The 24,900-nt window shown below is 57.2% G+C and overlaps 1 protein-coding gene across 1 annotated transcript in view; it reads left to right on the forward strand.

The window, feature by feature from the left end:
• The first annotated feature begins 8,444 nt into the window (after nt 1-8,444).
• The window catches only part of TMEM255B (transmembrane protein 255B), a 33,447-nt gene continuing 16,991 nt past the window's right edge, over nt 8,445-24,900 (forward strand). The window contains exons 1-3 of the mRNA XM_059995520.1: nt 8,445-8,566; nt 14,692-14,834; nt 17,388-17,450. Of these exons, the coding sequence (XP_059851503.1) occupies nt 8,512-8,566; nt 14,692-14,834; nt 17,388-17,450 (261 nt within the window). The 5' untranslated portion in view covers nt 8,445-8,511. The remainder of the gene's footprint in view (nt 8,567-14,691; nt 14,835-17,387; nt 17,451-24,900) is intronic.

Below are 24,900 nucleotides of genomic sequence, written 5' to 3' on the forward strand. Positions count from 1 at the left end.
GCGACTTCCGCTGCCTCTCTCGCGGTCCTCTCAGGGGTGCCCCGCTCCCCAGCGAGACTCAAGCCAGCCTCAGGTAGTTGCACACAGGCAGCAAAAGCCGTGCAGTCACTTCACTTTTATTTTAAAACACTTTGAATCTTAAATTTTCACATAGAAACAAAGAAATTGGCAACGCCCACACTGTGATACGGACACCGCGGCACAGGTGCAGGAGCCTGGATGCGCCGGTGTCCCGCTGGTCAACCCCGACCCAGGGGCGCCCTGCGGCCACCGTGGGGAGCAACCAAAGCACTAACGTAAAATGCCCCCCCGGGAGGACTGCCACCCCAGCCACCCCAGCCACTCCGTCTTCCCCAGCTGGGCTGGAGGGACGTCTCCACCCTCCCGTCCAGCCGCAGCCTTGGGGCCTGGGGGCAAGGCCGGGGGGCCGGAGGGGGCACAGGGCAGTTCCCGGCTGCTGGGTTGGCGCTTATGGTGACTTCGTTGTGGGGTTTCTTCATGGGCCTTCGGGGGCCTCTGCTATGGGACGTCTCGGGTGCAGACCCCCTGACCGGGCACACTCTGAGGGGTCTCGCTGTCACTCCAGCTGTTCCCCGGCTCCCCTGGGCAAGGGACACGCCATCCAACTGGATAACGGGGCTGCCCGGGCGTTCCCCCGGGCCAGAGCTGGGGGGCCCTCTGTGGAGAAGCCTTCGTCCCTGGGCCCTTTCATCCCCCAACACAAGCCTCGGGATCCCCGAGGGGTGCTGGGCTCAGGCGCTTGGCCCTCGCCGTCGTTCCCATGCCAGGAGCCAGAGGAGATCCCACCTTTCCATCCTGGTGCGTTCCAGCGTGAACTGTGGTGAGGATGTGGGCCCCCCACAAGCGCATATTTCCTTATGGAGAATCTGCAAACACCTTCACTGCAACTCTTCCTTTGTAAAAGACAAAAAATGCAATTTCCATCCAAGTAGAAAAGGGTAAAAATAAAAGTTTAAAAACACGGCAGACTCTCTAGATTGTGATATGGTCCTGGGGCGCACTCTCCTCCAAAATCACATACACACATTGCTCAGCCATAAAAAGAAGCGAAATTGGGTTTATTTGCAGTGAGGTGGATGGACCTAGAGTCTGTCATACAGAGTGAAGTAAGTCAGAAAGAGAAAAACAAATACCACATGCTAACACATATATATGGAATCTAAAAAAAATGGTTCTGACGAACTTAGGGGCAGGAGAGGAATAAAGACGCAGACGTAGAGAATGGACGTGAGGACACAGGGAGGGGGAAGGGTAAGCTGGGACGAAGTGAGAGGGTGGCATGGACATATACACACTACCAAATGTAAAATAGATAGCTAGTGGGAAGCAGCCGCATAGCACAGGGAGATCAGCTCGGTGCTTTGTGACCACCTAGAGGGGTGGGATAGGGAGGGTGGGAGGGAGGGAGATGCAAGAGGGAGGGGCTGTGGGGATACATGTATACGTATAGCTGATTCACTTTGTTATACAGCAGAAACTAACACACCATTGTAAAGCAATTATACTCCAATAAAGATGTTTTTAAAAATCACATACACATGTGTGCAGGTGCATATGGACACGTGCACACATGTACACACGCAACACACATGTACACATAGATACACATACACGTACATAACACATGCACACACAGTGCACTCTTGCGCACGCATGCACACACATGCGCTCTTGCACTCACACACGCACACACTCTGTCCCCATCTCCCTCCAGATTCAGAGAGTTGCCGGCTCAGCCCTGCGGCCCCTGGGTCTGCACCTCCGCTCTGCTCCCCGTCCGGGCGGGTCCCGTGTGGCTTCCGTCTGCTGCTCCTGGTAGCCCGTCAGGCCCTGCTGTCTACACATATAAACCCCTTTCTTCCACTTGTCTGAGTGGAGCTGCAGCCTGGGAGAGGCAGCCCCATGGGTTTTCCGGGGTGATTCAAGCGATACGGTCTGACTCTGATCAACACAATAACTAACTAAATATAACTGCAAATGTCATTACCCAACCCGAGCTCAGCAAAGGCTGAGGTCACCTCCTCTTACTTCACGATGGGCCCAGCCCCTCCTGCGAGTGTTCAGACACACAAGTGGGCCCCAAGTGAGAATACAGCGTCCACGTTATAGGCATTTTGCCGGCTAAGAGAAGAAGAGTTTGATGGGCTTCCCTGGTGGCGCAGTGGTTGGGAGTCCGCCTGCCGATGCAGGGGACATGGGCTCATGCCCCGGTCCGGGAGGATCCCACGTGCCGCGGAGCGGCTGGGCCCGTGAGCCATGGCCGCTGAGCCTGCGCGTCCGGAGCCTGTGCTCCGCAACGGGAGAGGCCACAACAGTGAGAGGCCCGCGTACCGCAAAAAAAAAAAAAAAAGAGAGAAGAAGAGTTTGAGAGGCCATGGGATTAAAATAACCGTGAGATAGGCTCCCAGGCTTTACCCAGACAATGTCAAATGAAGGTAAGAAGGCTTGATTTGATTTTGTGGAAACCAAACCTCAGTCCCTCAGTGACGGTAGAACACTGTTTTTCCAGGTTCACGCTCCTGACGTCCAGACGAAGGGCCGAGGGGAGAAAGCTCATGAAGGTCCAGGGCCTCGGGGTGCAACGACGGGGGTGGCCAGCCTGGGCGCTCCCAGCCCTGTGGGTCCTGGACGCTCAGGGCGCCGCCTTTCCCCAACACTCCAGAATGGGTAAGGGCGCGGGTGCTAGGCCAGGCCTGTGAGGGGCAAGGCCTCACTCAGGGCGACGGCTTGCATGTCCCAGGAGATGGCAGGCAAGCTGTGTGGCCAGTCCAAGGCCCGGAAGGCTCCCCCTTCCTCACCGGGGAGTCAGCCGGCGGGGGGCTTCCTGCTTCCTGTGGGGCCTGAGAGCCTGGAAAGGCGAGCCTCCTGCTTGGGCTCTCTAGAGGGGCAGGGAGATCACGGTTACAGGCCCCCCGCGAAGCCCCAGGAGTGTTTGCAATTTACACCGTTTGTGTCCCTGAGAGCATCTCCCGTCTGGCTGGCCGCCTCGCCGGGCACAGGCAGGCGGGGCCCTGAGTCTCCCCGGCCTCCGGTCTGCATTATTCATTCCCGGCTCATCGCAGGCTATTTGGTTACCGCAGGGCCCCTAAGCCCGAGACCAGACTCTAACGCGCTCCCACAACGGACAGGGGTCCTGCCTGCGCAGGGGCCCAGGGCCCTGGATCTGGACCCCGCCTGGCCTGTGGCTGACAGAGGAGCTTCCTGCATGGTTCCTAGGGGTCTTTTAATCCCTCTCTTTTTAGGGCTGGTCCTAGTTTCAGAGCCTGCTGACCCCTATCTGCTCACACAGGTTGGGGAGAAGGGGCCTCCACCTGGGTCTCCTCGAGGGGGCCGGGCCGGGAGGACTCTGTGGAGAGGGGTGCGTCCAGCAGGGGCCCCCGCCTGGGTCGGAGCAGGTGCTGAGAGGGGTGGGGGCCGTGCTCGTTCAGTCTCCATCCGCAAGGTGTTCCTGGGCGCCTGCCGTGAGTGGGACGTGGTTCTAAGCAGGGAACAAAAGAAGGGCCGTGATGAATTCAGTTTCATAACAGGACCGAGTGAGCGCCAGGGTCACCCTGCCCACCGCCCACGCCTGCACGGGATCGAGGGCTGAGCCTCCCTTCTTGGGCAGCTGGTCATGTACTTTTATGTCACCCTGATCGTAATTTAAGAAACTAAGTTCTAGACTCCTCTCCTTCTCCCCTGTTCCAGCTGGAGCCTGTGAGATTCATCCTCGGAGGAGGGAGGCCGGGCAGGGTGGATGGGCGGAAATCCCTGGGGCACTTCCCGTCTCTGCTTTCTCCAAAGCCTAAGCCAGGTAACTGGGAGGCAGCGACCGGAGGGTGAGGGGAGGTGGGCCGGCACCCGGCCAGCCTTGGCCGCCAGCCACCAAAGGCCATCTGAGCTTGGCGGGGGGCCCCCGGGGGCAGGCCGTAAGGACCGACGGCCAGACGTGCCCACACCCTCACCTGCCACTGTGACAGAGTGGAGCCCCGACGGGAGCAGGGGGCCAGCCAGGTGTGTGTGCACCTGTGCCGTGCGGGACCTGCGAGGACGTCAGGCTGACGGGGCCTGTGGGAAGATGAGTCCCTCTTCTCGCAGTGTGGGGCCGAGCCAGCCCCTCCCGTCGGCTCCTCCGTGCTGGACGGGTCTCCAGGGGCAGCTGGGGTCACGCTGGACCTCGTGCTGGGAAGGGTCCCTCCCTGCCCGGGCGTGAGGAGGATGCAGGGAGACCCCACTGCGCAGAATCCTCAGTCTCACGGTGATTGCTTGCCCTCCCGCCAGCCCTGCTCCTGGGCCCCTGAAAGCCTGCCCCCCGACTTAGCTACCCCCGCAGGCAGCCGGACACAACACCGTGCGCACCGCCCCCCCCAGCATCCCCTCGGCCTGAAAGCCTGCTTCCCATTCCTGTTGTTCAGGGACCACCTGGGCACCTCAGACGTTCATTTCCCTCCAGACGCCCTGGTTCGAGTGTCCAGGCCCCAGGATTATTAATGGCCCCTAGGGGGTCCCGATGCAAGGCAGGGTCACCGAGCAGGTCACCGGGGAGGCCTGGATCTCCGCAGGGGCCGGGTCACGTCCCTGGGATCCCTGCTCCTTCTCTAGCACGGTGACTGCTCTCACCGATGCTACTGTCACCATCTGCTTTATAACACAGTAGTATGTTTTATTTCTCCTGCTTCGCACTTTTAAAGCCCTTGAAGGGCAGGTCTGTATGACTTATCTTCACGGCTCTCCTCGTATCTTGCATATAGAGGAAATTCAACAGATGTTGACTGCACGGACGAGAGATTAAATTAAATGTCCGTAGTGAAGTAAATACATGCTTTCCCACTTGGAGGATGTGATTACGCCTTGATATCGAACTGACCTGGTTCGTATCTTATCTCAGCCACTGACCAGCTACTTCAATTCAGAAAAATTATTTAAATTCTCAGTGCCTCAGTTTCCTCATCTGTGAAATGGGTAGAACATTGTACCGATTAACAAAGGCAGACATGAGCAGCGGTGATCACAGGGAGAGGCGTCTGATAGGTGTTCGACCAGTGTCAGCCCCGACCTCCACCTGCCCCGCCCATCTGAAGGGTGAATCCAGGTCAACTCTGGACCTCTGGGTGAGACCCTCTGAGGGGATGCGGCTGTTTCTGGGGGCAGTGGGGACTTGAGTTCAGGTGACGGAAGTGGAGGCAGGGTATTAGGATACTTCAAACATATTACACTGAGCAGGAAGGAACTTGGCACTAGGGTTCATAACTGCTTTAATCAATTATCTTCTTAACATCAGTAATAATTGGTCCAGACCCTCTGCCTGTCCTCAGACCAATAGAAGACAGATTTCCTCATCGTCTCATAATTGCCTTTGCAAGAGCTAAATTACATTACGTTTTAAAAATACCCTGATCCCCGACTGTGGCTCCCTGCAGAGCTGGGCTGGATGCAGGCGTCCTCAGGCCTCCGCGGGGGGATCAGGTGTCAGTCGGTGTCATCAGCCTCAGAGCCGGTGCCTCCTACACTGTGGCTGTGCTGCTTGGTCTCCTGGCGGGGGTGCCTGCGGGTGAATTCTAAAAACGTCCGTGCCAGGTCCACACGCAGGCTTTGGAGGAGGCCCGGGTCTGCTCTAGTCACGTCGAGTAGCCTCCTGGGCCTGTTTCCTCACCTGGGCAGGGGGAGCTTGTGGCGGGGGGGGGCACACTAACGCCTGCCATGCTTGTCTCACGATCCCCTGCTCACGGAGCCCTGAAAGGATTCCCAAAAACCTGCCCAGCTCCAGTGGCATCTAAAATCTCCTGCAGTAAACGTATTAGTTGGAAAAAGGCATCATTTCTGGCAACACACGCACAGTTTTTAAGGATATTTTCAGCGCACCTTTGGAACGACACACAGGTCCAGCCCACCCAGCTGCCCTCGGGGTGCGGCCGCGAGCCCGGCCACGCACGGCCACGGCCGGTGACCCTGCTGAGCGGCCGGGCTGGCAGGGCCGAGTGTGGACAGAGCACTTGGACCCCGTGGGGCTCCTTCCCAACACACACGGGGCTCCGGTCGGCAGAGTCGGGCCTGGTTTTCAAAGCAGCCAACCGAATCAGACTTGCTTGCTGTCAGATGTTATGAGCTACCCTTCACTTCCGGCAAGTGGGCGAACAGACGCCTCCACGGCAACCGCTCGCTGCGCGATTGTCGTCTACACCCTCCTGGGCGATGCGCGACGGGCGGGTCTCCTGTGAGCTCGCAGAGGTGTTTCCTACTGCTGCTGCTCTCCGGTCGTGGCTTCCGTCATCGCTTCTGTTTGGGCCCCGGAGGGTCATCCGCACTGGGAACTGCACGCCTGGGGGCCTCGTGGGGGAGGGGAGTGATGTTCCCTCCACCCTGAGTTCTCGGCTCAGACCCCCACACAGAAGGCAGAGTAACAAGAGGAAGGCAGCCTAGCACACAGCTTGGGGAGCGACTCCCGGAAAACGGCGGATTCAGACACACAGGGCAGGGGAGCAGGTGCGGCTTCCAAGGGCATCGGGTACGGGAGGGAAGGCACGGGGTGAGGCCCGCAGATGCCGCCGGGCCATCTCTCGGCCGGTGAGAGTCGGTCTCGGTAAAGGAGAATTTATTTCCTGTTTTTAGGCAGAAGGGGGAACTTTTCCTGCTCCTTCAGAGCCTTCAGCTCCAAATAATTTTTATGTCAAAGACGCACATGCTTCGGGGCGACGTGTTGTGGTTTCCTTCAGCCTTTCCTGTTGAAGGCGGGCTGGGGAAGGAGATGCCGCAGCCCCGAGGCCTGTCCTCAGCGGAATCTGCTTATTCCCCCTCCCCGCAGCCCAGGTCCCCCCCCCCCCGCCCCCCCCCGACGGAGGCTCTGGGTTAGAGCCCTTAAGCCTCACACGCACCACTGTGTATGTGCTTAAAACAACACAACTTATTCTCGTGCAATTCTGGGGCCAGAAGTCCAAACTCAGGCTCGCCGGGCTGCAGTCAAGGTGTCTAGGGGGCACCGCTGTGTGTCTGCACGGTATGGGGTTGGCGTGACCACGTCTTACCGCCCACTCTACACCACGCTCACTTCTCCCTGGATCGTAACCGCCTTTCTGGCCTCCTGGCTCCCATCCTGCTGCGCTGCAACCCCTCTCAGTGACCCTTCTGACGTGGGCTCCCCTGGGGCCCTGGCGCCGCAGGTAAGACCTCCTGCCGCCCACTGCATGCCAGGCCCGCCCCTGCTCTGCCCAGGGGCTCCTTCCCAGACGGCCCAGCGGCCCCACCACACGCCCTCTGGGTGGGCGGGACGTCTCCTCTGATGACCAGTGACCCGAGCCGTCCTCTCCGAGTTGCACTTTCCCTCCTGCCGCAGCAGGTGTGGCCGTCTCAGGCCCCCCGACCTCCTGCATTTTCCTCGGTGATTGTATTTATTGGCCACTGTCTTGTCTCCGAAGGGTGCCCGCTGCACCAGGACCTCTGTCCATCGGCCCTTCCCGAGTGCGGGGCACGGTGTCTAGCATGTGGGGTGGGTGCCCAGTGCAGCCCGCGGAGGGGCCGCTGTGAGCGAATGGTACCGCTTTCCACGCCTGAGACCTGTACACAGGTGGTGTTATACTCACCTCGACACCACGGACCGCGGTTTTGCTCCACGCTGTTTGAGTTTTTCCTGCTGGTGCGGGAAGCCTCACCACGTAGTGAACCACTGGATACGTAAATCTATCCCTCGTCCTGGTGTTCGTTGTTTTGCTGTTACACACAGAGCTGTGTAGCATATTTTGTGTGCGAACCTCACACGTCAGGGTTTTTCTGCCTCAATGGAACCCCTTCAGAATGACTGGGGCTCCTAACAATTACTTCACTGCCAGACATTCTGATTGGACCCGTCTGGGTTGGCTCAGGACTGCAGTAACTTTCATTTATTTATTTATTTATTATTTTTCTTTGGCGGTACGCGGGCCTCTCACTGCCGCGGCCTCTCCCGCTGCGGAGCACAGGCTCCGGACGCGCAGGCTCAGCGGCCATGGCTCACGGGCCCAGCCGCTCCGCGGCATGTGGGATCTTCCGGACCGGGGCAAGGGCAGCCTGGGCCTGGAACCACAGGTCTTGGGCTTGTCTTTAAGCAGGGAATTGCTGGCTTGTAGGCACCCATCTTTGACTTTCCTAAACACTGCTGTCAAAGTGGTCACAGCGGCCGTAACCCCACCAGCAGCGCACGCGGCTTCCTTCCCCCAGATTCTCAATACTATTACCGTCCCAGCTTTAAAGGTTTGCCTGTGCCAAGTCCGGGGCGGGGCGGGGGTGGTGGTGGTGGTGCGTGGGAACTGGCTCTCAGTCCCCGGCCGCATCGCCTTCCCTTCCCTGGTGCTTTGCGCTCCGGGAAAACCGGGAGGGGGCAGGGGCGGGGCGAGGGGCGGGGCTCAGGTGGGAGGCGAGCGGACAGACGCTGACCGGAGGGGCGGTGCTCGGGCATCTGGTCCTCGCGGCCACCGCGCCCCACGGTCGCTGTCGCAGCGGGAGAACAAGCAGCCCCTCCCCCCCGGAGCAGCCCCCGGGATGCAGCCGCTCCCGCCGCCGGTGCCCGGGCCCCTGGCCCTGCTGGACACGACAGGTGAGCGCACAGGTGAGCCAGGCTCCGGTCTTCCGGCGCCCGAGCTCCGCCGGGGCCCCTGGGCGCGGGCACAGGCCCTCTCCCTCCGCTTTTTCCTGAGTGTCCAGACTTTGCGCCTGTCTCTCCCCGTCTCGTTCTCCGCTGTCCTTTACTACGAACAATAGACGACGATCCGTATAAACCTTACAACGCACTCCTTTGCCATCTCTTCCACCCCATTTCAGGCTCCAAAAATTTCTAAGAAAAGGTCATTTCGTGGGGCCAGGTGGCTTCTTCCTGCTTGAAAGTGACCAAGGCCCTTAGGGCATTCTTGGCGCGGCTGTCCGCCTCATCCGCGCCCTCCCCAGGCTTCTCCCCCGTAAATTCACGGAATCTCGAATTCGCGGATTTCCCACCAAGCCCGATGCAGCCCAAGCCAGGCGGCGGGACACAGGAAGCCGGAGCCTTTGTCTCCCTACCGGGAAGTGGCCGGGAGGGGAGTAACGGGGGTGTTTTCCTGACGGGGAGGCCGGGAAGCCTTCAAGAAAAGAGAAGGTAGCTCCACGGCGAGCGGGGCTCTGACGGACGGGCGGAGCGGTGGTGATGCCTCGGGGTCCGGCTGCCGCTTCACAGGGGTCCAGTGGAGAGCGCAGGGGTGTACCTCCCAGCCCTGTGTGCAGTGGCTTTGCAAAGTCTCTTTTAAAAGACCAGATTAGTGACGTTGCTTGATTTTTAAATGATAATCAAGGCTTCTGGCTTCTCCCTAAAAGAAACAATTCTATGCCCACCGCTCTCTAAAGCCAAATGCTCTATGGCAGACTGGCCTGCGCGCTCCATCCTCCTGGGAGACAGTTGCTTATTATAACGGCAACTAGTTGTTGTGACTAGTTATTAACTACTTACAATTATTTCCATGATTATCTTAGAATGACTTGATTTCAAAAATAGCATTTTTGAGTTAGAATTTTCTTCTGAGGAGGAACTTTAAATTTAAAAAATACTGAGAGTTGGTTTTTTATTTAAAAGTACTAAACAGGAGGGTAGCTGGGATGGGATTATGGGTATTTTCTACCTTACATGTCTGCACTCATGCCCTTGGGGGATGTGTTCTGTGTAAAAGAAAAATAAAAGGGAAACTGTTGGCTGAGGGCACGTCCTTGTGCCTTTGGCTGTTTCCCTGGGACGGTTGCTTAGCCCCCATGGCTGCCGTCGAGACGAAATGATTAAATGAGCTCATTCTTCTTTCTGGGAGGCCCGGCCCTCCTGGCAAGGAGGGGGTGACGAGGTGACTGCCCCCACCCTGGTCTTTGTGACACCCTCTTCCCGGCTCCACTAAGTGGAGAAGGTGCAGAGGGGGACAGGCCCTAGGTCTGCTCCATCCTTGCACCTGGTCGTGGAGCCACAGAGGCTGGGAGGAGGCTGGGAGGGGGCTGGGAGGAGGCTGGGAGGAGAGGCTGGGGGGAGGTTGGGAGGGGGCTGGGAGGAGGCTGGGAGGGGAGGCTGGGAGGAGGCTGGGAGGGGAGGCTGGGAGGAGGCTGGGAGGGGAGGTTGGGGGGAGGCTGGGAGGGGAGGCTGAGGGGAAGCTGGGGGGAGGTTGGGAAGAGGCTGGGAGGAGGCTGGGAGGGGAGGCTCGGAGGAGGCTGGGAGCGGAGGCTGGGAGGAGGCTAGGGGAAGGCTGGGGGGAGGTTGGGAAGAGGCTGGGAGGAGGCTGGGAGGGGAGGCTGGGAGGGGAGGCTGGGGGGAAGCTGGGAGGGGAGGCTGGGAGGAGGCTGGGGGAGGCTAGGAGGGGAGGCTGGGAGGGGAGGCGGCAGGTGCAGGGAGCTGGCGGGGCTCCTGGGGAGTGACATTCTGCACAGGCTGGAGTCAGGAGAACAGTGAGCAGGCAGGTGAGATGCAGGTTTGGCCTCAGCCCCACAGCCCCAGACGCCCCCCCCCTCCACTCCCAGGTGGAGAGCAGCGGGTAGGAGTAAGTGCTGATTCACCTTGACGTTAGCACCACCCACGACCACATGCCCATCATGCGCATAGACACGCATCTGGAATTTCACGGGTGTTCTCTCACTGCATCCTTATCACAGTGAAGAGGCAGGCAGTCAGGGGGTTGTCATACCCCCCCCACCCCACCGCTTTGCAGATCAGGAAACCGAACTTCCCTCATTCATTCAGCATGAGAAGATACAGGCTCGGGGACCGGCATCAAGCAAGATCCCAGGGCCCCTGCTCTCAGGGTCCTCCCTCTGCAGGGCTCGGAGAGGGCGGGGGGCCGTGCGCAATCACTCAGCAGGCCTGGCAGCCCCACAACAGCTCGGGCAGCGTTCGTGTAAGTTGCCACCAGTGCTATAAGCCTAACGGTAGAGATTTTAACTAGGAGTCAGGGCACTGCCTTAAGGGTGCTTCAGTTGTGACAACACACACAGTAGGACTCCTGCTAATGGGACAGGAAGGTCGAGGGAACAATTGAGGGAATTTGGTTTTTTTCCTTCAGTGTGGACCCCCTTTCCTCCGAAACTTGACCTAAAAATGCATATGTCTTATGGCGATTAGAAAGACACCCTACCTCCTTTTCTCGAGGTTATTTCTCGTTGTCTTATTTTTTATGCAAACCCCTCTATTTATAAAGACTATTGAAGGTTGGGACTCTTCTCTTTGTCATCCCTGTTGTACCTGGAATCAAAATATTGCAGTCTGTGTCATTGGGATGAGGTCGCTCAGAAGCATCCCTTTCCCACCTGCCTGTCTCTCCAGACCTCACGGTAAACTCGGAACGCGCAGTACGAAGCGTGACAAGGAGGACAGCCTGCATCCTGTGATCTTTGTCACGGAGAAGTTTCAGAGGGAAAGTCATGCAGGGAAAGCCTGGTGAAGTCATACTGAAAGTGGCTCCTAGGAAGCTTTACACGGTCCCAAAGGAGATGTTTGACGTGACCTGTCAGAATGTCACTAACGGACTTGACAAGGTCCCAGCAAAGCTGTTTGCCTGGTGGGGCCCCTCAGGTCCCCGCTCATCACGCGACCGCCCTAAAGGGACAAGTCAAAGCGGAGGCAAGAACCTTCGGAACCAGAATATCCCCAGGGGGTCTTCCAGACGGGCCCACAGGGGCTAAGAGACGAGGCCCAGGGGCCGGAACTGCGGTTTGAAGCGGTGCTGAGGCCTCAGTTAGTTATTCTGAGAGAAATAGACACGTAACGCATTCAATTAGGGGAAACAGCAAGAAGTCCTCTGAGGAGGAGGGCATTCGATAACCTTCTCAAATACTTAGTCCCAGAAAGTTTAGTTTCAAGAGGCTTCTTGCTCTTAAAAGACATTTTACAGCGGAGATGGGGACGGAACCTCGGGAAGAACAGTTGAGGAGATCTGATGAGGAGGCGGTGCTGCCCTGGGTCCATCCGCAGGGGCTCGGGGGCTGGCGGGGCGGGTAGCGCACGGGAGGGGTGACCGCTAGGGGCGGGTGGGCGAGCGGAGGCTGCAGTGACCCCCCACGACTGCTGGGCGGCCCTGGCGTGAGTGTCTCATCAACTTCCATGGTAGCAGCTTCACTAACTTCCAAAACATAGAAGAAGGTGGTTTTCAACCTTTGTGTCCATTTTTTCCCAATGTACCTGCCTTTCTAAAGTTAATCACCCAGAGCAGAATGTCGCCCGAGGGGAGCCTTCTTTTTTCCTCTCACGCACTCATTTTCCAAGTGGCTTTGCCGTTTCTGTCCCGTTTCCCTACAGACACCCCAGATCGGCTGTAACCACTGATCTTTCTGACTCTGGGGCAAACCAACCTGTACTTATATCCTCGGTTTCAGGCTCTAGATACATGCAAGGAAAAATAAGTGACTGCTGTCTGCATGCACACGACTCTGCAAGTAAGATGCCGTGAATAATAGTGAACAGAGAAAAGCCCACCAAGGGGACCCCAGGGCCGCTGGGTCCCAAAGGTGTAAACCGTCTCCCAGCACTTGTGGCTGTGCTTCTGTAGACTCTCCTATAGATGGTTCACCCTCAACAGTTCTTACATATTTGCAGTAAAAAGTACGAGAAAACAGCAGTGAAAGAGCAGGTGAAGGGAGGTGAGGGCCTCGCAGGAAATGAAGCGACCTTCCTGAGACCTTCGCCCTCACCAGGCCAGCGGGTAGAAGCGGCGTTCCCGGGCTGGCCAAGTGATTCTGAGTGAGCACGTTGACCCAGAGTTGTGTGGAATCTATTTCTGAGTGCGTGACAATCCCTTTCTTGGGTGGCGTGACCTTGACCTGCCGTTGAACTTTGCTGACGAGACTGCTGACGAGACTGCGGACGGGCGTGCAAATCTTCAAAGGCACAGTCTGGGCCGGGGCCTGGGGTCATCTGAGACAGTGGTTGAGGTCAGATGAGCAGCCGCTTCCCCACCACACACACACACACACACACACACACACACACACACACACACGTCAATTGAACACTTTGGTGTGGGAAGAAGCACCACGTTTTTCTTTCATCCTGTTTTGTTGTGGAGTCACAGGGATGAAGATGGTTAACCTTCCAACAAACGAGACACACCAGCATGGCTGTGTTCAGTGTGGAGTCTCGTCCTGCCCTCTGCCTGGCCTGTGTCTCTGCCTCCGTTGTGCGGTTGCTGTTGACTGCGTAGGAACAGGCGTATCTGAGATCGAATTGCTGTAATAATGATTACAATTACGGTTATTGTAAGTGAGGCTTCCCTGCCTTCCCTGAGACACACGAGAGGAAGAACGGTTCACACGAAATCCAGGAGTCAAGGCCTGAGGGAGGAAGGTGCCAGGGATGGAAGGTTTCCTTTCTTGGATTCTGTGACAGTTAAAATTAGCTTTGGCTACAGATACCAGGACATCCACAATAGTGGTTTATGGTCCAGAGATTTAATTCTGTTACCTAATCAAAGTTTGGAGGTGGACAACCCAGGGCTGTCTTTCTGCTCTGCCTCTCTTTGTGTGTGACTTCTATTGTCAAGGTTCCCTCATGGTACAAAATGGCTGCAGGGGCTCCACCTTTATGTTCACGTTCCAGGCCGCGGGAAGGATGAAGGGGAGAAAGGCAAAGGGACTGGCTCCTTTAAGAGATTTCCTGTAGGTCCCACCCAACATTCCTTGTTGAGGTGGAGATTTTTTGCTGAGAACGTAATCACCCAGCTGGAGCAGAGGCTGGAAAATGCCATCTTTCAGCTGGCGTGTTTCCACATCCAATAATTGGGGCCTGTTGACAAGGGGAGAGGGTAATGGACGTGCAGGTGGGCAGCGGCGGGCTCTGCACACTTTTATACTTTCTTTCCACCCCTTCCCATTTGATCACTCACGTGTTTGGTGCTGAGCCAGGTATAAGAGTGGAAGAACACAGGATGCCTGCCCTCCAGGGAACGGCTCGGTGTGGACATGGGGGCACAAGTGCACCCATGGAGCAGCGTGGACGTGCTGGCCATCCCAGAGGGACGCACGCCCCCTCTCTGTGTGGGACCTGCTCGGCCTGGTCCAGGGCAGTGTGCAGAGGTCCTCTGTGCAGTCTTGGAGTAGGGCAGGGTCCAGGGTCATGGACTTGGCAAGGCCCAGGGGTGCTTGTTGATGCAGGTAAAGTGCTCAGTAAGACCAGGCGTGGAGCAGATGCGCCATAAGCGGCCGGCGTGGCTGCTGCCGTGTGGGGTGAAGCCGGGACGGAGGCTGACAGGGGACTTGGAACCCGGGGAGGGCCCAGCCGCCCCCTGACGTTTACTGAGAAGCTGCTGTGCGCGGGCACTGTCTCAGGTGGCAGGGACGCAGCGGGGGACGAGGCAGGGCCCCTGCCCACCCTCATGGGGCTCGTCGTCCGGACGTGTGGCTGGTGACAGTGCCTGGAAACCCCTGGGTGCGGTGGGGGCCACAGGGGAGGGCGGCCGTGCAGGGGTACCGGCGGGGTCTGGGTGCCCTGTAGGAGACGACGGTGAGTCCTCAGGGCGGGCGGAGGGGTGGCGAGGGGTCCCGCTCTGAGCACGGGGATGGGCGGGGAAGAAGCAGGCGGTGGTGGTCCCTGGGGAGCGCGTCCCAGGCTCCTGCCAGCGAGCAGCAGGGCTGCAGCAGAGAGCCAGGCTGACCCGGGATGCGCTCGAGGTCCTGGCCCCCCGCCCCAAGCTCAGCCCCTTACCAGCTGGCTCCTTGTTTCTGTTCCCCCAGAAGGGTTTGCGAGAAGAAAGAAGACTTCCCTGTGGTTTGTGGGGTCTCTGCTGGTGGTGTCCACCTCCATCCTGACCGTCGGCCTCGCTGCCACCACCAGGACGGAGAACGTGACCATGGGCGGCTACTACCCCGGGATCATTGTGAGTGGCGCGGTCCCTGGGGTCTGCCGGTCGGGGGGCCTGGGGGCCGTGGGGACACAGATGTCCGTGTGCTGCAGACACGCTCCACCCCAGCCCCCCGAGGTGGAGGTTTAGGGCAATTATCCTGCATGCTCAGGTGGCCCCGTGGGGCACAGGGTCCTGAGAGGTGGGGGAGGGGAAGGAGAGGGGTCGGAGGCAAGAGGTGCGACAGGCCCTGGCCCAGAGTCTCCCCAGAGTGCCCGGGGAGAACCAGCCCTGTGACGCCCGGACTTCAGCCCCATGAGACCAAGCTGAGCAAACCACCCCTCGGAAACTGGACTCAGAGCTTTAAAAGACGCCACGGAACCTGGATAGAAGGTGCGTTCGTGGGACCGCATGGGATCAGCAGGACAACGAGCTGACGTGGTCCTCACCTCCGCTTCTGGGCAATAACCCCACGAGGTAAACCCACAGCCCAGCCAGACCTGGCAACAGCAGCCCCCAAATCCAGAATCCTCCAGACTTCTGAACTGTGGAATTGTGTCCATTTGTTGGCAGTAAAATTTGCTCCAAGCGTCTGCATCGCACTCAGGGAGCGTCTGTGAAATTGCTTTTTATCAGATATGATGCCCTGCAAACGCACCAGAGCCCTGAGGGGCTGTGTCACAAGGGCTAAACCAGGATTTTAAAAACGAAGCTTATTCAATCTCATTACTCTCACTAGAGGTATTACGCAGATTAGTCACGACGTTGATAACATTTTAACAAGGATGAAAATACTTCACAAACATCATTCATTTTCTCTTTGTATTTTTCTTTATTTTTAGATTTTATCTGTGCTTTATAGGTCTGCATTATCTTCCTGTGTACACTTTCTGAGTAAACCTACATAAATAGTATCTGTGCAGGTAGTATTCTCAGTGAACTCCCATGAGACTCTGCTTCCCGGCCCGTGTCCTGGACGGAGGGGAGCCAGGGGTGTGGAGGCTGGCGGCTGTGAAGACGCGTCCCCCAGGTGACCGGCAGACAAGGTCAATCTTCAGTAGGATTTTGCAGTGTTCTCTACGCGTCACTGGTTCAGGATCTCTCCTGGAGGTCACCTTCAGAACATCCTGGGTGTGTTCAGAGCCTGGCTCTGCAGAGAACCTGACTCCTGGGCGAGAACCAGAGTGCAACTGGCTTCAGCTCAGCGGTTCTGAAAGCAAACAGTGGACACAACAGATGAGGTTTGCTCAAAGAAAATGTGGATACAAGTCACTTCTGTGGACGCACGGCATCCGACCTTGAGACTTATAGCAAGGGCGGGTCTCAGGAAGAAACTGGGTGAGAAGGTGCAAACACCTCAACATTTTGGAAAGAGGAAGTTTTTCAAATCCAAAAAATGCAACTTAGCGAGAATTAATAGGTATATTTTAATACATTTACGTTGGAATGGAATTGTGATATTTTGAAGAAAGTGCTCATCTTTCCTCACTCCTTGAGAATTCTTAAATTATTGGTGAAAACTACATCTGTGCATTCACGTCCGTCTCCATAGATATAATCCTTGCAGGCAAAGACATCCTTGGACATAAATGGTCTCATTTTTAGTGCATTCAATCTGGCACCGTGGGTAGAGATGCCATAGCTGTGTGGGTCAGTCGCGCGGCTGTCCCCAGGCTGCTGCCTCTGCCTCGCACGGTCACTCAGAATCCGACGGGCCGGGCAGAGCTGAGGGTCACCCCCTGGGTGGGCTCCAGTGCGGGGTCTCGGGGCGGCCCTGTGCCTCTGGGAGGGGCTTGTCACCGGCTGCTTTGAGCGCTGCCTCCCCTGGCGTTGCTGGAGCTCTGCTCTCAGGCTGAGGGAAAGCTTAGGAATTCTTCCCAGGCGGGTGTTGGGGGATGAGGCCACCGGCGCCCCTGGGCACACTCGGGCGATGCGAGATGAGCACAGTCGTGGTGTTTCTCCAGTGTCCCAGCGTCATCTGCACCCAGGCGGAGAGCTGAGGCCGAGGAACAAGCGGACGGGTTCCCAGGAGCCCCTGGGTGCCCTTCCCGCCCCAAGACTACCTGTTTGCCTGCTCACCTGAGTCAAAAGCTCATTTCTAAGGGGTGTCAGCCGTGTGCGTGTCAGAAATACCCTTGGTTCCAGCTTCCTATGATACTCCCTGAGGGGTCAGCCGTCCTCCCACGACGGCCCAGGAGAAGCTCTCAGACGGGCCTCTCCCTGACCACCAGGCGTGGAGGATGGGTCACCGTGAGGAAGTTCTCCTGTCTGGGTGGGGGGCACGTGACACTCATTTCCCGGACTCGAGAGTTAAACTGACGTAGGAGTTAACACATTTGAACACGGGAGACGAGACAGGCCTGTTTCAGCAGCTTCTATCCCGGTCACTGGCTTCGACGGCTCCTGAGAAGCCCACCCCAATGGGCACGAACCTACCTGCCGCTTAATGCTTCGGGCTGTGAGCGGGGGGGTGGCTGGCCTCGCTTTCCGATAGGATGTCCTGAGGCAGGTGGGCACTGTTCCCTGTGGGCATTAGGCTGCCAGGCGTGTAACCCGAGCGCTTTCTCCCTTGTTTTCTTTTGGTGTCAGCTGGGCTTCGGATCCTTCCTAGGAATTATTGGCGTCAACCTGGTGGAGAATAGAAAGCAAATGGTAAGAATGTGCATTGTTTCTTTCAAATGTGGTTCGTGGGGCTGTACCCAGGGTGGGGGGGAGTGCTGCCCCTCTAGCTGTGGTGTTCCTGGGAAGGCCCCTGCCCCAATCCAGCACCCCCAGGGTCAGCACCCAGCTTCCCAGGCTGTGGACTGTACACCCCGGGACTCAGGGTTGAGTGGGTGCCGTTCACATCTTAGGCTAAGTGAGCATCGCCCCTGGGATTGTAGGGTACATTCTACAACCTCATGTGGTGTCTTAGCAGCTAAGGTTGGGCCACGGGACGGGGTGGGCTGGGAATGTTGGCAATTAGTTTAAATCATGGTGTACAAGGTTCAGGCAAAAACACGCGTGTATGAACGTCTGTCCTTGAGTCAGGGAGCCTGGCATCTCCTACGGCTGGGGTGTGACGACAGCTCTCCCAGACTGAGGAGAGAGAAGGGGTCAGTGGAAAACCAGGAGAACCGTGGTTCAGAGGTCTTTGCAGAGGGCGTGTCTACAACTGTTTGGCTGTGGGACGTATGAGGGCCAACCTTGATCAGTCAGGTTACAAACCTGACTTTTACTGATCATTTCAATTTGGAGTCTGTCGTGTTGCTGCAGTGCTTTGGGGAAGAGCTATAAGAACAGTGAATCCCTCGTGAATTCAAAATAGTTAATTTTGCCAAACCATTGTGCGGCCAGTGCTGACTTTTGAGAGGGTTCAGGGAGGATGCGGTTGGACCATACGCTGTTTCTGTCTCATCTCCAAATCATCGTAACAGACTGTGCGGGCGTTTCCGCCTCCACCTGCACCGGCCATCATCCTGAGGTATCACCAGGATCCCAGTGGCTGCCCTGGGCTTTCACGGGTGTGTGAGGGTGTGGAGAAGGTGGAGACTTGCACACAGCTGGCGGGAGCGTGAAGTGACGCGGCCACTGTGAAAAACAGCGTGGCAGCTCCTCACGATGTTTCCCGTAGACTTACCGGAGAGGAAAGCGTGTGCTGTCGTCTGCTTCTCGTCTGGCCCTTCTGTTGGGTGTGAAGTGGGGTCTCCTCGTGGATCTGTGTTTCCTCGATGACTAATGATGTCGAGCCTCTTTACATGTGCTGATTGGCTTTTTGTGTATCTGTTTCCGGTTGTCGCTGAGAAATGTCTATTCTAGTCCTTCGCCCGTTTTAAAATCGGGTTACTTGTCTGTGTATTGTTGAGTCGTCAGAATCCTTTATATAGTCTAGACACGGGTCCCTTATCTGATATGTGATTTTCAAGGACTTTAGCCCACCCTGTGGGTTGTCTTTTCCCCTTCTTGGTGGTGTCCTTTGAGGGGCAAAAGTGTTGCATTTTAATGAAGCCCGATTTATCTAGTTTTTCTTTTGTTGCTCATGATTTTGGTGCCATTTCTAAGAATCTCCTGCCAACTCCAAGGTCATGAAGATTACCCTTACGTTTTCTAAGAGCTTTATCACTTACATTGAAGTCTCTGGTCCATTTTGAGTTGATTTTGTATACGGTGTGGATGGGGATCCACATTCAAGCTCTGGCATATGGCTCCTCAGTGGTCCTGGCACCATTCGGTGAAGAGACTGTCCTTTTTCCGTTGGATGGTCTTGAGACCCTAATTGATAATCACTTGGCCATAGATGTGTGTGTTTAGTTTTAGACTCTCAAGTCTGTTCTGTGATCTGTGAGCTTCTGATAGAAATTGTGTTGAATCTGGAGATCAGTTGAGGGAGTGTCGCCCCATGAACTTGGGGATGTTTTCCATCTCTTTAGATCTTCTTTCAACAATGTTTTGTCATTTTGAGAGTTGAAATTTTGCACTTCTTTTGTTAAATTTATTCCTAAGTGTTTTATCCTTTTGGAGGCTATTGTGAATGGAATTGTTTTCTTAACTTCATTTTTGGATTGTTCATTGCAAATGTATAAAAATACAATTGAGGGGCTTCCCTGGTGGCGCAGTGGTTGAGAGTCCGCCTGCCGATGCCGGGGACACGGGTTCGTGCCTCGGTCCGGGAAGATCCCACATGCCGCGGAGCGGCTGGGCCCGTGAGCCATGGCCGCTGAGCCTGCGCGTCTGGAGCCTGTGCTCCGCAACGGGAGAGGCCACAGCAGTGGGAGGCCCGCGTACCGCAAAAAAAAAAAAAAAAAAAACAAAAACCAAAAAACAATTGATTTTTGCATGTTGCTCTTACATCCTGCAACCCTGTTGGTCTCACTCATTAGTTCTAATAGTTTTTTAGTGGATTCCTGAGGATTGTCCGTCTATGAGGTCATGTCACCTACAAATAGAGATAGTGTAACTTCTTCCTTTCCAAAATAGTTGCTGGACTTCTATTTCTTTGGCTTTGGCAAAAGAAATGTGGGCCTTGGAGTGGGAGGATAAAAATCCAGAACTGACGCTAGCCCCCAGACAGGGTCCAGCCTCCCTGGAAGCCACCCTGAACCCCAGGCGAGATGGGGCCACCAGGTCCATAGAGCAGAGCTTTCTGCCTGAGGTTGCGTGTGTTGCTGTAGGATCTCATTTCAGCCCTTTCAGGAAAGCGTCCCCAGAATCACCTCGTACGATAAACACGTGTTTCACTCTCTAACATTTAAGTTAATATTCGTGAGAGCTGAAACCTGTGTCGACCATTAGTCTGTCGCCATCTCGACTGTCGTGAGCCTCAGTTTCTTCACATTCAGGATTGTTGAGCATCTGAGTCAACGCACGCGAGAACATGCAGCGCCGCGCTGGTCCGTAACGGGTGTTCGGAGACTAGTAGCCGTTGTTGCTTATTGTACTGAAGCACGGAGGTCAGTCAGAACATTCGAGTTGTAGCAAAGGAAACAATAGGAAGCTGAGAAAACGTCCGCTGGAGACAGTGCTTGTTTCAAATGTATCTAGATTTGTAAGAACGCTCTCTTTTCCCTTGCTTTCTCTTCATTTTAATTTTTTGCAATAGAAAAATGTAAAGATATGCAGAAGTGGACAGAATAGTGTAACAAACCCTCTGTATCCATCTCCCAACTTCATCCATTGTCGACTCATGACCGACCTTGAGTGGTATTTTGAAGCAAGTCCCAGACGTGGTATCATTTTGTCTGTAAACATTTTACTCTGCTCAAGCTAAGGGGTGGAATCTAATCATTACAAATGGCTCCTCCACGATCTCTGCCCGTCATGGCATTAGTCTCCAGCGATGTCCAAAGAATGCCCTCAGCGGAGCCAGCTTTTGATATTTTCCCATTGACGAATGAGTTCTTGCTTTCTCCTTGCCCAGACGTCAGAGGCCCTGATTTCCCCAACAGCTCTGCAGTCTAGCTTGGTCCCCACGGCCGGGGATGGAGAAGTTAAGGGCTTAAAGCACCTTGTTAACTGCCGCCTCCGCCCACCCCCAGCCATATGTACGTGCATGCGCACACACACAGACACGCACGCACGCACACAAGAGACACACACGGACACACACACAGAGATACACACACAGACGCATACACTGGAATCCTCCTGGAACATAGTTGAAAACCCCCTGAACTAGAAGGACCGATGGGACGTCACTTAGTGGTAGAAGCGCGTTTCCTACAGAGGGTTAGGGTACCGGCCTCCGTCTGCTGGGCTTCTGCTCCTTTGAGTGTTGTGCTAGAGGGTCCTGGCTGTGCCCTCCGGCACCCCTGCTCCGGGTCTTGACATCACAGGAGTCTCCTCGGCCCTTCACCTTCCCGTGTAGAAGCCAAGCTGGTCTCTGCCCCCCCAAGGACTGAGCTGGGCGGGGCTGAGACAGCAAGGCCTCGAGGGCTGGGCAGGCAGACGTTGGGGTGCTGGGGGATCCGAGGGCCATCGGGGAGGAAGCCTGCGAGGCCCACGGTGACCCACGTGGAGGCTGTGCAGGGGGGGCTGGGCTTTCCCCGTGAGGGCCCACTAGTGATGGGGCAGGAGGGTGGTGGCCAGGTTCACACACTGTCCCACCTCCAGCCCCGTGCTCCACCAAAGGGCCTGCACACCCGTCCAATTCTTTCTTCAACGAATGCTTCCTGGTACAGCTGCACGGTGCTGAGCTGGGGGCTGGGGCTGGGGGGGGGGGGAGACCCTGAACGCAGGGGGCTTCGACCTGTACATGCAGCCGGGGGGCCCTTGGGGCGGACAGGGGAGAGGCAGTGAAGGCAGAGAAGGGCTGGAAGGTCTATCCCCAGGCCGGGACAGGAAGGTGGACGCTCCTGGCAGATAAGGCCGAGAACCAAACAAGGCGAGTCAATTCTGTTAATAGTTTCAAAGAACCAACTTGCAGTTACCTCGATTGCCTTTGCTGCTTTTCTGCTCTCTGTTTCTTTTATCTCTGCTTAAGCCTTTCCTAGTGCCTTGCTTCTGCTGGTTCTGGGTTAAGTTTGCTCTTCTCTTCTAGTTCTCTAAGGTGTTACCGCCTTCTCCTCGGTGTGTGTGTTCACAGCTCTCACTTCCCCTCGGTCCTGGTTTAGCCGCGTTGCCTCTTGCCTGGACCCTGTGGTCGGGGCTAATTGCTCCCGTCTCCACTTTCTACCGTTTATCTGGCTGCAGGCAGCCTCCTTCGTGTCACATCCTTATCTGTCTGGTGTTTGTTTTTGAAAATCACTTTCCCTGCTGGAATGTAGTAGAGTCTGTGGGCCCAGCGGAGATTTGAAGGTGCCCTTCCCCCACTGAGTAACAGCTGCCCTTCCCCCACTGAGTAACAGCTGCCCTTCCCCCACTGAGTAACAGCTGCCCTTCCCCCACTGAGTAACAGCTGCCCTTCCCCCACTGAGTAACAGCTGCCCTTCCCCCACTGAGTAACAGCTGCCCTTCCCCCACTGAGTAACAGCTGCCCTTCCCCCACTGAGTAACAGCTGCCCTTCCCCCACTGAGTAACAGCTGCCCTTCCCCCACTGAGTAACAGCTGCCCTTCCCCCACTGAGTAACAGCTGCCCTTCCCCCACTGAGTAACAGCTGCCCTTCCCCCACTGAGTAACAGCTGCCCTTCCCCCAGAAGAGACCCTGACAGGACAAGGAGACACAGTCCCAACCCTAATCTAGTGCCTTCCTTAGTTGCTAGAGTCACAGACAGACCCTGTCTGCAACATCTGTCGGGCCTGGCAGCCCTCGTGTTAGAGAGGGGCCTTCGGGGCGTGAGCGGGTCCTTGTGCTATAACGTTGTTAAACCCCTAGGCTGCTCGAGGGGCAGCGAGGCCTGGTAAGGACGTGGTGGCTGTGACCGAAACCAGGACACGCAGGCCTCGGCCAAGGGGCAGCTGCTCGTCCTGGCCGGTTTCCTATTTCCAGCCCGAAGCGCTGGAGGAGAGAACTTCCAACGTCTTTCCCAGCGCCGTCGACTGGACCCTGGTGGTTCCCGGGCAGGAGCACGCGTGCGGTCACCCCAGAGCCGAGTTTACCACGTGTGAGGTGGCGCTAGCTCTGGCTTTTACTTTTTCCGGGGCAGTGGGAGGAAGGGCAGCCGAACAGAGTCCCCTGAAGGTCGAGGAGGACGTTCGCGTCGTGGGGACGTGTGCAAACAGGGTCAGAGCACGTTTACACGCCCCGCTGTGGGCAGCCCTGCGTGCTAGGAGACGCTTTGCAGGTTGTGTGCTGTCTGTGGAGACCTGGATGAGAGCCGGTGGAGGTGTGACGTGAGCGTCTCTCGGCCGAGACTGTGACCGAGCCGCGGTTGGGGCGGAGCCGGCCAGTGGCCAGCGTGGAGCAGGGCGTCCTCTGAGGCGTTGAGTTGGTGCGTGGAAGACTCACCAGGGCAGCAGGTCTGACGATGGCTTTGCTCACCCGCTGGTGGTGAGAAGCAACAGGGCCTCAGGGGCCACTTCTGGGAGCGTCTCAGGCGACTGCAGTGCTTAGTGGACTTCCTGAACCAGCACCTGTGCTGGAGCACACGGGGCTGGGCAGACACCCACTTCTGATGAGGTCCCGGTGACCAGGCTAGCCGCAGACCCACTGGTCCTAGGAGACCCGTCGTTGGGGACAGCTCCACTCCTTAGGGACACTGGCAGTGGCCCTGGGGGAGGTGGGGAGGGGGAACGGTGCCATCCCAGGGGTGTCAGGCCGCAGGCTGCGTGGCTCTCTGCAGGAGCAGGTATCTCGGACCGAGTGCACGGCTGGACCCAGTGCCAGCCCGGCGTCTGGGACAAAGCAGGTGCTGGGGAACACTTGCTGGCGGAGCAGTTTGTCCCTCCCATTGCTTTTGTGCCAGAAAGTCGTCCTCCCTTCCTGAGGTCACAACTACCTGGGGGTCTGGGAGGGGCCGGGGCTGCGTCTGAACTTGACTGTAGCTGTGGCCTCTCTGTAAGGCTGGGGTGGGAGTTCCAGGTCAGAACCGGTGCTTTCCCTCCCTACGCGGCTGGGGTGTCAGGATGAGATGGGTGCCCCGTGCTGAAGGACTTGGGACTCCAAAGCGATGTTGTTCAGGTCGCGTCTCTGTGTTGGGCCCCTCTGGCCGGAAGCTCTGCCCGGCAGGAACCGCGTCCTTCCTGTCGGGCTACGGCATCCAGGGGCCTCGCGGTCAGTCACAGGAGCTGCCCTGCTCTCCGGCCGATGCTAAGACGAGACGGGGCGGCCTCGCGCTCCAGCCTCTACGAAGCATGAACCGTGCGCTGAGCGTCTCTGTGCGAAGGGCGTGAGTCCGGGGCGGCTGGAAGGTCCGGGGAGGAAGCGGGAGGACGCGGCAGGCAGAGCAGACGCAGGCCTTTCATTCGCTGGAGACGCGGGCCTGCCTGGCTCCCGGGACAGCGGAAAAGTGTTTTTTGTGTTTTCCTGTAGTTTGTCACAAGGCAGTACAAGCCTGGGAAGGCTCGGTTCGGTGCGGTTTCTGCAGTGATTTTTCCCACCACTCTTTAGCCAGCCGCGCTGCATTTGTGTGCAGTAACTTCACGGGAAGGGACCACGCGGTCTTCCTCCCCCCATATGAGGGAGGGTCTGCCCCTGGCCTCCCTGCTTGGCGTCGAGGCCCTGCTGGGATGAGACCCCGCCTCGTGTCTCAGGGCAGCTCCTGCCCCGTAGACCTAGAGCACCTGGGCGGAACGTGGGTCTGACCGGGGCTCCGCAGAGCCCCAAGGCGAGGTTGCTGCCATTGTTCAGATGCAGGCAGGGTTCTGTGCATGGCTCCCCGCAGGGGGTCCCCAAGGTCCCTTCCGTTCAATTCTCCATTACTGTCACAAGTGTCCCGTGGGGGGAAGGGCCCGCGGCAGCAGCCGGGCTTGTCACACCTGCATCCACACAGCACCTGCAGGGCGTGGATCCGGCGCATGGAGAGGTCAGCCGCACGGCTCCTTCTCCGGATGGGGACACAGGACCAAAGGGGTCAGCAGGGCAGAGACCCCCGCAAGGCTGGGCGATGGCTCTGACGTGCGGTGTCAGGGGACAGGTTTCACCTGGAAGCAACATGTGGGGCTGGGCCTCAGGCCTGTGGGCTGCGAGGAGGGAGCCCGGCCACCCTCCCCCTTGGGACAGCCTTGTGTGGCCCTCCCGCCCATTC

The sequence above is a fragment of the Delphinus delphis genome, chromosome 18 (genome assembly GCF_949987515.2).
Source record: "Delphinus delphis chromosome 18, mDelDel1.2, whole genome shotgun sequence".
In the NCBI taxonomy this organism is placed as follows: Eukaryota; Metazoa; Chordata; class Mammalia; order Artiodactyla; family Delphinidae; genus Delphinus; species Delphinus delphis.